This window comes from Vipera ursinii (genome assembly GCF_947247035.1).
Source record: "Vipera ursinii genome assembly, chromosome: 5".
NCBI lineage: Eukaryota > Metazoa > Chordata > Lepidosauria > Squamata > Viperidae > Vipera > Vipera ursinii.
Genome location: NC_139518.1, coordinates 79,773,410 through 79,787,638, shown reverse-complemented (window position 1 = coordinate 79,787,638; position 14,229 = coordinate 79,773,410). Strand labels below are relative to the sequence as shown.

The window sequence follows — 14,229 nt, the reverse complement described above, 5'->3', positions numbered from 1 at the left end:
TTGCAGTATCCTAGGAGTGGTCTTATTAAGGCTTTATAGAGTGGTATTAGCATCTCACATGATCTTGATTGAATCCCTCTGTTTAAATGCAACTTAGGATTTACTTGTTTTCTTGGCTTTGCGTGGCGTTCTCAATTTTCTCCAACACCAATGTTTCAGTCTCTTTTCACATTTTCCCTAACACTTTCTTTGATTTCATTTCAGAGTTTCTCTGATTTCCTATCAAGAGATTCCAGACTTGCTTCAAAGCGATTCCTGATATACTCATGGAAAATGGTAGATATGTACTCAAGATCACATTATAGAAACTGGTTGGCATTCTTTCACACTTTAACTTGACTTCCAACTTGAACATGAACAGTCTGTGAACTGATCCATAGTTAGTTTCTGGCTACATCTTTACTGTACCACCTCTTTCTACCAATAACAGATAATCAATAATCAAAATAATTTGATTTCTGTCTTCTGCTTCATTTTGGTTTGCAAGGTCATATAATCCAATTAAGTTCTCCTCACCTCTATATTTCCAATTTTAGCATTCTTCCAGCGAAAGCAGCACGTTTTGCTTGCATATTCTATTGATTTTAGGTTAAACTTGACCATAATATTAATCAAGCTCCTTTTCTTCTGCAGAAGAACCAACTGGAGCCAAAACGTGGATACTAAACACAAACCGAGGTTGTCTGCAAAGTTGAATTGGTATTATTCATTCATTTAGTGGTCAGGCTACTTCGGTATATCTCACCTGAGATACTTTGCTTATCTTTCTTGTGCATGAAAACAGTGCTATTTCTTCTTCTTCTTTTTCATATCCTGAGTAGTGAACAGCATGACCTTTTAACTGAAAGTGTACAATTCTAGTCCATTTCAATCATTTGTGGGACTTTCTTGACCAGGATGGTGTAGAGCAGGGGTGTCAAACTCAATTTCATTGAAGGCCACACCAGCATTGTGGTTGCCCTCGGGGGGCCAGGTGGGTGTGGCCTGGGTGGGCATGGCCTACTGGGTGGGCGCGGCTGGAGTGCGTATGGCCTACTGGGTGGGCGTGGCCAGGTCTACATAATTGGCATCAAGGGTGCCTATGGGGGCCTGGGCAGGAGTGGGACAGATCTGGGGGTCTCTGGCAGAAGGAGGGTCTCTGGGCCAGGGCCAAGGCAGCGGGGGCCATTCCCTCACTGTTTCCAGGATGGCTTCAGGGGCCACACGAAACCACTTCACGGGCCGGATCCGGCCCCCGGGTCTTGTGTTTGACATGTCTGGTGTAGAGTGACTCACATCCTCCTCATTGTACACCTAAACTTTTATATTGTACTTTGTATGGGTCTGTCATTGAAAATGACTCAAAAATAAGCCACCTAGCATGAGGTAAAAGGAGTGGAAGGACTTTACATTATGAAATATTTTGCCTACAAAGGATATGATGCTCCTACCTTGTTTGCCTTTCACAAGACCGTGAAAATATGGTTCCAAAAGGCTTTGGTGACGATAGTGGAACTGGGCTGCTTTTAAAATGTATTACTGTGGAATTGTTAGGCAGTTTTATGGTTCTGTTCCTTTTGAGTTAAATAAAGTGGCAAATTATAGAAATGTTTGTATTGCTCTCAGTAAATAAATACAAAATGAGAGTAGCTGAACCCAGTATGTAGGGTAATTCTAATTGCTTGCCAATTATGGATCTCAACTCAATGCTGCATTTGCAAATGTGGAATATGTGCACTGAATTTTTTCAACACAACTCATACCCAGGATAGTAACAGTACAATTTTCATCGCAAAAGACTTTAGCAGCAGGGACTGAAGCAACATCCGCAGTAACTAGGAAATGCAGCCTAGGTGGTTCTCACGAATGAGAATATACTGGAGCCAGGAATGACTGAAATAAGGCCCTCAACTCTGGCGACAGCTGCTAAACTAAATTTTACTAGGTAGGCAGGCTCTGTGCTTCAGTTGTCTTCTTCTTCCCAAGGCTTAACCTTTCACAGTCTCTTTGTTATCTAGATCAGTGGTGGCGAACCTATGGCACGCGTGCCAAAGGCGGCACTCAGAGCCCTCTCTGTTGGCACGTGCGCCACTGCCACCAGCAGCAGGTCCATCAGGCCGCCACCGCAACCCGGAGCAGGAGCCCCGCCCAGCACAAAGGAGGCGAAGCTCAAGGTGGTAGAGCAGAGGTCACTGTCATTTGGTGAACTGGAAGAAAAGGGAGGGGGAAGCATTTTACATGCGTGCATGGGGCCACAAGCACGCACACGCTGCAAATGGGGCAGGGCTAGTGCCTGTGTGATATTCACTAGCCCTGCCCGGTTCTTGCGTGATGCAGTGCCTTGTATCTGCACCCTGTGGCGTGGCGGTGGCCATTTTTGCACCTTGCAGCATGGTGGCCCATTTTGGTGCCCGCAGTTTTTGTGTGCCAGAGGCGGCACTAAGAGGTGCCTCCCTGCCCCCCCTGAGGGCACCACAATGTTGGTGCAGCCCTGGCACTTTGTGATAAATAAGTGGGTTTGGGGTTGCGGTTTGGGCACTCGGTCTCTAAAAGGTTCACCATCACTGATCTAGATAATGGCTAATTCTCTCTGTGTAATGGCTCCATAAGAATACATTTCAGAGATGGGAAAAGTAATCTTGCATGTCAAAGATCCTATATGGATCTTTCTGTATTTCCAACATATACAGCTAAGCATAGGCAGAGGTCTCCAAACCTGGCAACTTTTAAGACTCATGGACTTCAATGCCCATAATTGCCCAGCCAGCTTAAAGCTGCCAAGTTTGGACAGCCCTGTTCTAGGGTAAATAGAACTGTGAAACAACTTCAGGACAAGATCTTGGAGAGTTGCTAGTAGAAGTAGCCAATGAAACTTGGTTTAATACAAGATTTCTTATATCTTTTCTCAGTGATTTCCAGCGACTGTTCTGCACACACTGAGATTTTGCTGAATAACCTGCCCAGCTGAAACCGTTCTTCAACTGCAGTGAAGGAGGCTATATTTTAATTCAACAGAATCAGATCACAGAAGGTCTGGGATGCAATGAAACAGCACAGGACCTTGTCTGCTTCATTAAAAATACAAAGCATGCTATTTATGCAGGTGGAGACCTGGCAAGACCTTGCTTCTCCTCAGTGCAAGCATCCTAAAATTTGACTCCTATGCTGATTATTCTTTTTTTTTACTGGCATTATTAGTTTACATAGCCCTTAAGAGTCCACTGAAATCCAAATTCCCCTCTAAAATGGCTTTGGATATAATGCAGCCCTCCTTGAACCATGAAATAATTCATGCGTTTTCTGTTTCATGGCTGCCTAGATCTCAACCAGAACAGATTTCCTTGCCTCTCAGGGAAATGGGCAAATTCCTTATCTGTGTACAGGGGAGAATATATTTAATAAATCTGGTTGAGATAAGATAAACAGGAAGTAGAGGATTTTTGGTTTTCTATCACATGCTCAGCTGTCCATTTTGCATGATTTCTTTTTTCAGAAACCAGGGTCTAATAACCGTGCACTAAGAAATACTAAACCTTGTTTATGGAACAGATGCTGGTAATTAAAATGCAAGAATTTTTTTAAATGAACAATCCAGCTTGTTTGATGTGAGCCTTTAAGTAAAACAGGGCATTCTTGGGATCGATACTTAATGCAGTAGAAATAGAAATGATTTGCGAGACATAATGGAAACTACATTTGTTTTTTAAAGAAAACCCTCTTTATATAAACATGACCTGCAGATAATTCCTTAAGTCTACTGTATGCATATACCTGGATATATGCTTTTATGGAATTCCAAAGCTACGAAGAAACCCTGAGGTGAATGGGGTGGGGTGGGGTGAGAAAAAATTTAATATGGGAAGTGCAAAACAGTTCCATGTCATTCTAGCAGCATGTGTGTGTTGTGATACAGTGTCAGCCTGTGCTCCCAGTAGCTGAGTCCGATGAATCTGAGGAGGAGGAGGAGGAGGGGTTTGGAAAGTCTTTGGTGTTGGAGGGAGGTTCTGATGAAGTGCAGGACTCTCAGCCTGGTCCCTCCAGTCATGTTCCTCATGAGGCCCAGCTGTGTGAGCACGAGGTGTCGGACTTAGATGAGTCACAGCTGAATCTGTTCAGAGACGCTAGAAACAGAAGGCAATCCAGCAGAGCAGAGAAAATCAATGAGGCAACTCAGTGAGAGGAGGAGAAGGCAGTGAGAAGCCACACCTTGGGACTGATAATAAAAGGGGAATGTGTGGGCGGGGCTGGTTGCTGAAGGCAACCGTTTGAAGATATTCTGAGAGAGTCCTGGTCTGTTCTTGTTACTTCTGTTTAACTCTTGTTTGATATTTTGATTCATTTATTCTATTGCTTTTTTGTTTGAACTGTAAATAAGTTTGGGTTGGGTTTTTCCAGCCTATTGAGTGTAAAAAGGAAAAAGGGGTTGTCCCTGGTACACAAACAGGGCCGGTCGTAGGCTGGAACAGAACAGTGTGAATAAGACCAAGGAGGGTGATGTCCAGTGATTGAATGGATGGCTATGTGCTTGGGGCAGCTGAAAGCACCCAACATGAGTTGGACTGCTGACCGTGTTGCCATCAACAGTCACCTCTGAGCTATCAAAATCATGTGAAATTGCAAAGTTTGTATGGAGATTATGGTAATATGCCAATACGAGTTAGATGGCCTTCAACTCTGGACTAGGAATGAGATGGAGGCAGCACATCAGCCCAAGTACTTAAAGAACTGTTAGCAAAGCATCTCTGGCTTGTTGTTGTTGTTAGTTGCAAAGTTGTGTTCGACCCATCGCGACCCCATGGACAACATTCCTCCAGGCCTTCCTGTCCTCTACCATCTTCTGGAGTCCATTTGAGCTCATGCCTACTGCTTCAGTGACTCCATCCAGCCACTTCATTCTCTGTCGTCCCCTTCTTCTCTTGCCCTCAATCTTTCCCAGCATTAGGCTCTTCTCCAGTGAGTCCTTCCTTCTCATTAGGTGGCCAAAGTATTTGAGTTTTAGCTTCAGGATCTGGCCTTCTAAAGAGCAGTCAGGGTTGATCTCCTCTAGGACTGACCGGTTTGAACGCCTTGCAGTCCAAGGGACTCGCAGGAGGCTTCTCCAGTACCACAGCTCAAAGGCCTCAATTCTTTGGCGCTCAGCCTTTCTTATGGTCCAAATTTCACAGCCATACATTGCAACTGGGAAAACCATGGCCTTGACTATACACACTTTTGTTGGCAAGATGATGTCTCTGCTTTTTAGTATACTGTCTAGATTTGCCATGGCTTTCCTCCCCAGGAGCAAGCATCTTTTAATTTCTTGGTTGCAGTCCCCATCTATGGAAATCTTGGAGCCTAGGAAAATAAAATCTGTCACTACCTCCATTTCTTCCCCTGTAAGGCCCTTCTCTGGCTTACAGCCACAATTAATTAATCACATTTTTATCCTGCCTATCTCACCTAAGAGAGCCAGTTTGGTCTAATGGTTAAGACACCAGGTAGAAAGCAAAAGACCATAAATTCAATTCCTGCCTCAGCCATGAAAGCCATCTAGGCGATCTTGGGTCAGTAATTCTCTCTCAGCCCAACTCACCTCACAAGGTTGCTGTTGAGAAGAAAGTAGGAGGAAGAAGCGGTGTGGGATATTTTTGCTGCCTTGTGTTATTTATAAAAATAATAAATGTGGGAGACAAACAAATAAATAACAAGGTTGTGTGGGTAGGCCTTTAGAAAAAATCTAAGTGTATCACTTTCTAACTCATAACATTTTTAATTACAATTGGAAGTGTGAAACTGAACTTCAGCCTAACCACACATATTTAAAATTGTGTTTCTAAACTAACTTGGACCCAGGTTCCTTCTTAGAATACTCAAAATTCCTTGTTCAAAAGAATAACTCCACTAGTCCTTTCTTGATATACCAACAACATGGAACATTCACATCGAACTGGGAAAGGAAAAAAAAAGTAATAGTTGCAACAGCATGAATTATGCAAATGATATTTATATTATTTAAAATCTGCCTGCTTTATAATTCAGTGAAATATCTTTCCACTGTCTGAAAATCTGCAGCAACTTTGGGAAAATTTTCTATGCTACGGCATAGAAAAAACTCAGGATAACATGTTGCCTGGCGCTGAGAACACAAAATTAGGACAGACAACAGCAAGTGGGGTGGAGTAGTTAAAGGACTGGGGAGACCTAGATTCAAATCCACCTTCATCTATGGAAGCTCATAGTGCTTCTGTGCCAATCAACAACCTTTTGGGGAGGGTTCATGTTGCAGGTGAAAAAAGGACAGAATATTATGTATATTGCCTTGAGCTAGTGTACAAAAGAGATACAAATCTAATAAAGAAAGAGAGAAAGAAAACATTTAATACCAAGTGCTCTGCTAAAATCCCTTTCAAGTGCAGTCCACCTTAATTTATCTTAAAGATCACCGGGGGAGAAAGAATTTAGGGGACATCCACAAAGTAACCAAAAACGGCAATGCAATTAGGGTGATCCTCTTTGCCAAGTGGTGCAGAGAGGCTGAATACTGAGGTAGAACAAAGCCAGGGACAAGTATTAAAACCCTAGAAATTAAATTAAGATGATTCTTTCTAAAGCATCTTCCTTAATCGGATTATGGCCAAAATAGGTGCAAAATACCCATTGCTCTGGAGTAAATATTCACCAAGGTCAATTAATACAGTAGAGTCATTTTCTAGTTTTAAAACTTATTCTGGCCTTATTTTAAACTTAAACTGGCCAAACCAAAACAATTAACAGCACAATAATAAGACACTATACATATACATGTATGTATGTATGTACGTAGTATAGGTTGACTATGAATGCTCAGATATGGTGCTTGCTTCTGTACGCAAAGAGCTTTAACGTCTACTTATATTATTTACTAAAAAATAATTACCTAGAATTAAATGGTCAGATTTAGATGGATATCTGCTTATAGATTGTAAATATTCTACTGCTGAACTCTTTCATAATCAACTGAAGAATGATTTCATGAAGGGTTTTCAAATATTCTAAATATCACAAAACCTGTACTTTCTAATGTATCTGATACAAGTGACTTTAGCTATTTTATTTTCTCTTTAAAAAAAATATCAGGTGGCAAAATGTTGATTACCTTTATCAAGAGATGCTCCAGCCATGTGGTAGAAACTTAAAGCTGTATCAACATCATTTATGTTTTTCAGGAATGTAAAGAAGTTCTCTACTTCCTCAAATGTTAGTCCCTGCAGTGAAGATGAAAAAACAACACATTTAAAGGGGAAAAAATGAGTAGAAAACAAGCATGCTGTCAATGTGTAAATTCACATGGACTATTTTATACTTGCAAGCCATTTGTGACTTAGCCATCTTCTGGTATATGAATCCCACCTTTTCTCTGGGCTAGTCACCATCATTACCATAATAATCATAATCAGCTTCACTTTAGCTCAAATATCAGCTACTTTTTCCAATCCATCAGATCAATACAAATGCCCTCGTTTTTAGCAATAGAGGAAATGAAGAGTTTATTCCTCTAGAAAACTGAAATATTTTGCTGTCAACTTATTGTATGCCAAAGCATTTACAGATTGAACTATGAACTAGCATGTCTCTTACCTGCTGTTCCTAATTTCTAAACTACAATTGGATGCTTATATACTTATTTTTTTAATATTTCATATTTCTTAACTACCCATCTAGGTTAGATATCTTTTCTACTTATTTTCTACTAGGAATAGAAGAACAATTTATTCTATCATATTCTGTTTTGTAAATGTTTTTACATCAACTAATGGAACTTGCATATTTAAGCTTTCATGAACCAGACGTTATTTACTACAGTAGAATCCCTACTGAAACATCATTTGCCAGAAGTGCTTATTCTAGGAAGAAAATTTACAAAAATGTGCATTTTTAATGGATGCCTGCCACCTGCCTTAGGAAAAGAATGGTGGCCAAAATTGGTGCTTTTAAAATGGCAGTATCTGAAAATGAAAATGACAAATTGAAAATAGGCAAAAAATAATGAAAATCAAATTAGTAAGCCAAACTGAAGTAACATTTTAATGACTGACTTGATTGTGCTGATAGAATAGAAAAAAACATTTCCCAGTTTGTAATCAATTTGCCTTATATAACTATATTGCAGTATGTTGCTTGCAAGATTAAATTATGCTAAAGTGGAATAGGCAGATTTGCTACACACATTCTGAAACAGTTGAGTGGTAAGAAATATTTTTTTCCCAAGAAGAAGAAAAAAATCCAGGCAAAAGCAGGAATAATTAAGTCTGAATATGAGCAAGCAGGTTCTACAATAGATGACTTATCTAATTTAATTAGTTTCAGTATAGCTCTCAAGAAGGAAGTTGTAAAAGGTTTGCTCTAAAATTTGCTTCTCTCGAACCCTTTCTATTAAATCTATTTAAATAAACCCTGTGTGTATCTAACAATTGCGAACCATGCAAGCTTCCAGTATGGAACTATGACTTGCATTCATTGTCTCAGATGTTATGCAATTCATAAGTCTCCTTGTCCACATGCAAATATTCAATTAACTTTCCTTCACTTGGTGAAAATGAGCAGTTGTGTGATGTTATGAAGATTAATAACCTGTAAGGATGTCAGCTGTGGAATGCCAATTAGAAAAAGAGGCCACACTGTTTTGCTTTTTCATATGGGAATTCTGTTTCTCCTAGTCAGTGTTCCAAATGACAAGCATAGCAACTGTCTGATTAAGATATGCAAAATTCTAAATAATTTATTTGTCCATCCTAGTGAAGATCTAGGATGGAGATGAGTCAAGATATATTTGAATCAGTGTCCTGGAGACCTTGACTCACAGAGAGAATTGAAAAATATGTGTGAAGTCTGGGCTTTTAGAGGAGGCAGGATAAAACCTGTGCTTGAAGAGATAGAAACAGTGCTTAGTTTTTTAAAGAACAGATAATGAATTGTAGAGAAGGGATTTTAACAGGGGACTATAAGATGACAAGGGATTCGGTGGTTCAGTGGGTTAGGACACTGAGCTTGTCGATCAGAAGGTCGGCAGTTTGGCGGGTCGAATTCTGAGTGCCGCGTAGCAGAGTGAGCGCCTGTTACTCATCCCAGCTTCTGCCAACCTAGCAGTTCGAAAGCACGTAAAAATGGAAGTAGAAAAATAGGGACCACTGCGGTGGGAAGGTAACAGCGTTCCGTGCGCCTTTGGCGTCTAGTCATGCCGGCCACATGACCACGGAGACGTCCTCGGACAAGCGCTGGCTCTTCGGCTTTGAAACGGAGATGAGCACCGGCCCCTAGAGTTGGAAACGACTAGCACGCATGTGCGGGGGAACCTTTACCTTTACCTATAAGATGACAGCAAAAACACTAAATTTTCTTTCCAACCTTGATTTAAAGAAAATCACATTTTCTTCCCAGCAATTAATTTTAGGGGAAAAAGTGCCTAGTAATTTGTATGAAAATTGGAATTCCTCAATGACCAGGTGGGGCCTGAGGGCAGGGTCAAATGCATCATTAGTTTAGAGGTGTTACATTCCCACAAGAGACCTAAATGTGACTTCCCTTGAATTCTGCTAACTCTATCTAGTGCAATTTGTCTTGACTGTCAGTAGATCAGATTCTTGTGTATAGGTAGCACTTAATAAACTTGAAGTGCTTTGAACTAAACTCCTGTTCCTAGTTACTTGAGCCTGACAATTAATTTGAAAAACCAGAGCAACACTACATGTAATTAAGGTAGAATTAAGTTTGGCCCTATATTATCTAAACAGTGTTTCTTAACTTTGGAAACTTTAAGATGTGGGGAATTCTGGGAGTTGAAATCCACACATCTTAAAGCTCCAAAAGTTGACACACTAATCTAAACAATTGGGAGACAGTTTAGTAGGGTTGGCTCATGTTCTTTGCAAGCTACTAAATAGTCAAACTTTGGATTCTAACACTGATATCCCAAAATATAGATTAGCTGGGGAGGAAAAGAGGCAAAACAAAGCAAAAAAAATAGCACTTTGTAATCAAAATTGGGAAAAGACATTAAAGTATCATTTAAGGAGAAATATGGTTATACAAAAGGGACGCGATGGCTCAGTGGGTTAGGACGCTGAGCTTGTCGACCAGATGGTCGGCAGTTTGGCGGGTCAAATCCCGAGTGCCGCGTAACAGAGTGAGCGCCTGTTACTCGTCCCAGCTTCTGCCAACCTAGGAGTTCAAAAGCACGTAAAAAGGCAAGTAGAAAAATAGGGACCACTCCGGTGGGAAGGTAACAGCATTCCATGCGCCTTTGGCATCTAGTCATGCCGGCCACATGACCACGGAGACGTACTCGGACAAGCGCTGGCTCTTCGGCTTTGAAACGGAGATGAGCACCAGCCCCTAGAGTCGGAAACGACTAGCACACATGTGCGGGGGAACCTTTACCTTTACCTTTACCTTATGGTTATACAAAGAGAGGGGAGATTTTTGATAAAAACAAGCAGAGAAAATAGAACAATTTCAATAAGTTTTAGGTATCTGGATTAACTGGTGTAAAGGAATTTAGGAATGATCCTGGATTGAAACCACTGCTAAGGGGAAAGAAAAGTACATGCCATTAAAGAGAAACTTGGAGAAGCAATGTCACAGTCCAATATTTGAAGGAAGTGTGAGAAAGAACTTCAAGATAACCCCACCTTGATTTTGTTTGGTATAAGATGAAACAGAGGGAAACGCAGATTGGCTTGCAAGACTGTTGTCAGCCCTTCAAGGTGGGCTGATTCAAGAGAAAGATACCTTAGGAATTTCAGGAATGCTACTTTATTGTTGCATCATCAATAACTATCCAATGACTTAGTGCAGGCATGTCAAACTGCTGGCCCATGGGCCGAATAAGTCATGCCGTAACCGCACCCATCCCATTGCCGGCAATGGGGAAAAAGTTCCGATACATCGCGTGACGTCACGTGACATTGTGAGTTTGACATGCCTGACTTAGTGTATTTCTTCCTTCTCCTTTAATGGTTCTTTTGTACCTTCCTCAAGACTATCTCTGTCAGAATCCATTTATATCACATTTCATAAATGTATAGGTAGAACAATGTGCTTATTCTGGGGATTCTGCCATCTCTCCGAAGGGGGGGGGAGAGGTCAGACTTTAGGCATCTTCAAACAACAGGGAACATTTGAACACAAAAGGAAGCAATAACCATAAAACCAAGGAGAGTTCCCTTTCCCATGGAAGGGACTGACATCTGACCAAATGGATGAGGGGAGGGGCTGAAATGGGAATGCTTTATATAGGATTGAAATGTAACTTTGTTAGATTCCGTCTTGTATTGCCACAATCGATTCCATCCTAGTAAACATTTTCCTTTTGGACTAAACTTGCATCCAAGAGTTCTTATTTCCTAAGATGTGGATTGAGGTGGGTCCTGACAATCTCCTTTACAACCATAACAGAAATTTAACAGCAATGATGACTTCCAGGTACTAGCTGATAATGAATGAGTTCACACTATCTTCACAGCTAAAGCACACAGAGCACGTCAATGCTAAAAATGACTTACATAAGTTGCTCAAGAGAAGATCATCTTTCTTACAAGCTATTAATAAAGCACAGTTAACAGGAAACTACTAGAAATCTGAGAATCGCTTTTAATGGCATTATGAAGTTAAATGGACTTTCTGAAGAACTGATTTTTCTGAACATTTGAGTTGTCCAGCCATGATTTAAAAGAAGCCATTTTTGTCCTGAATATTTCATTGCAAAACTATTCAGGCTAAGAGAGATTGGAAGGAAGAATATATTGCAGTCATTCTAAGTGTCTATTAGCTTGATCCGATAATCCTGAAACCACCTGATAGCAGTCCAGCAAATGCAGTTTGTGCTGGCGGTCATTTTGATAACTGGAGCTATAGGCCAAGATATCATTTTTTTAAAAAAAAAACACCTGTGGTTAAACTTTTGCCTTTTCCTGTTATACGTGTAATTTTGGCATGCTTGCTTGTCAAATATATATCTTTATCTTTTCTTGCAAATATATACTTTCAAGCACACTGTGATTAGATAACAAGGAGGTTAACCTACAGAGTTAATGCGTCTCTGGCTGTAGGAAGAAATTACTTTGGGTGGTTTCCAAGCAGATTCTTCAGAGATTTTTCAATGAGATTTTCAAAAAAAAAAGATGGTGGTCACAACATGCTGCTTAACAGTCTGTTCTTACAGGGGAAATTTATACAAAGTCAGAATGTTTTCAATAGTGAGAAGGTCAATTAAAAACTGAGTGGGTGTCCTACAATATATCAGAAATTCAGACTCAGCAATATGCAGAGATTTCTTGGTAGAATCTCAGGGTACCATGTGTACACAAGTCCATTGTGAAAGGTCACCCTGAAGCAAAAATGCAAAAAAGTATCTTGGAATAATTCTCAGCCTTTGCTTTAATATTCAGACTGCAACCATATTTTCCCTGGGAATATGTTCCCATGAACATGGTAATAAACATGCTTAAAAAGGTAAAGGTTCCCCTGCACATGCGTGCTAGTCGTTTCCGACTCTAGGGGCTGGTGCTCATCTCCGCTTCAAAGCCGAAGAGCCAGCGCTTGTCCAAGGACGTCTCCATGGTCATGTGGCCGGCATGACTAGACACCAAAGGCGCACGGAACGCTGTTACCTTCCCACCGTGGTGGTCCCTATTTTTCTACTTGCATTTTTACATGCTTTCGAACTGCTAGGTTGGCAGAAGCTGGGACGAGTAACAGGTGCTCACTCTGCTACGTGGCACTCAGGATTCGACCCGCCAAACTACCAACCTTCTGATCGACAAGCTCAGCGTCCTAACCCATGAACATGAACATGGTAATAAACATGCTTAGGGTCACAGTATTCACGGATTCAACTTCTACTATACTTAATAACTTCTCTCCCTGATCTTCTCCTTTATTCTAAATTTGCAGATCAACTCCTAACTCAGTCCCATGGCTACTGAAAAGTAAATGTTCTCAGGGCAGAAAAGAAAAACAGACATCTAGAGTACCAAACTAAATATAAAATATGTGTGTATATAAATAGGTTAGGGTAGCAAAAAACAAAAACAAAACAAAAACAAAACTGTTTTCTCCAAGAATTATTCCATTTAACATCCTATCAGAAACTTCTTTCCTTTAATTTTAACAATCAATGTCCTGACTCTGGTAAAGAATAGGTGCAATTTCTTCTGTGTGATAACCTTTTAGACCATTGGTCTTCTCTTATTCAGGTTGTTGTTGTTGTTGTTAGCTGCGAAGTCATGTCTGACTCATCGCAACCCCATGGACAACGTGCCTCCAGGCCTTCCAGTCCTCTACCATCTTCTGGAGTCCATTTAAGCTCACACCTGCGGCTTCAGTGACTCCATCCAGCCACCTCATTCTCTGTCGTCCCCTTCTTCTATTGCCGTCAATTTTTCCCAGCATTAGGCTCTTCTCCAGTGAGTCCTTCCTTCTCATTAGGTGGCCAAAGTATTTGAGTTTTAGCTTTAGTATCTGGCCATCTAAAGAGCAGTCAGGGTTGATCTCCTCTAGGACTGACCGGTTTGATCGCCTTGCAGTCCAAGGGACTCGCAGGAGTCTTCTCCAGCACCACAGTTTAAAGGCCTCAATTCTTTGGCGCTCAGCCTTTCTTATGGTCCAGCTTTCACTGCCATACATTGCAACTGGGAAGACCATAGCCTTGACTATACGCACTTTTGTTGACAGGGTGATGTCTCTGCTTTTTAGTGTGCTGTCTGGATTTGCCATTGCTTTCCTCCCGAGGAGCAAGCGTCTTTTAATTTCCTGGCTACAGTCCCCATCTGCAGTGATCTTGGAGCCCAGGCAAATAAAATCTGTCACTACCTCCATTTCTTCCCCATCCGTTTGCCAGGAATTGAGAGGGCCGGATGCCATGATCTTGGTTTTCTTAATGTTAAGTTTCAACCCAAGTTTTGCACTCTCCTTCTTCACCCGCAACAAGAGGCTCTTTAGTTCTTCTTCACTTTCTACCATTAGAGTGGTATCATCTGCATATACAGCCTTGCCGGACTCCTTTCCCAATTTTGAACCAATCAGTGGTTCCGTGTCCAGTTCTCACTGTTGCTTCTTGGCCCGCATATAGGTTTCTCAAGAGACAAATAAGACGGTCTGGTACTCCCATATCTTTAAGAACTTGCCACAGTTTGTTATGATCCACACAATCAAAGGCTTTAGCATAGTCAATGAAGCAGAAGTAGATGTTTTTCTGGAACTCCCTAGCTTTCTCCATGATCCAGCATATGTTGG

The 14,229-nt window shown here is 41.0% G+C and overlaps 1 protein-coding gene across 1 annotated transcript in view; it reads right to left on the bottom strand.

The window, feature by feature from the left end:
• MICU1 (mitochondrial calcium uptake 1) overlaps window positions 1-14,229 on the bottom strand; it is a 175,706-nt gene that overhangs the window by 24,156 nt on the left and 137,321 nt on the right. Inside the window, exon 10 of the mRNA XM_083364802.1 lies at window positions 7,094-7,202. Within this exon, the coding sequence (XP_083220928.1) occupies window positions 7,094-7,202 (109 nt within the window). The remainder of the gene's footprint in view (window positions 1-7,093; window positions 7,203-14,229) is intronic.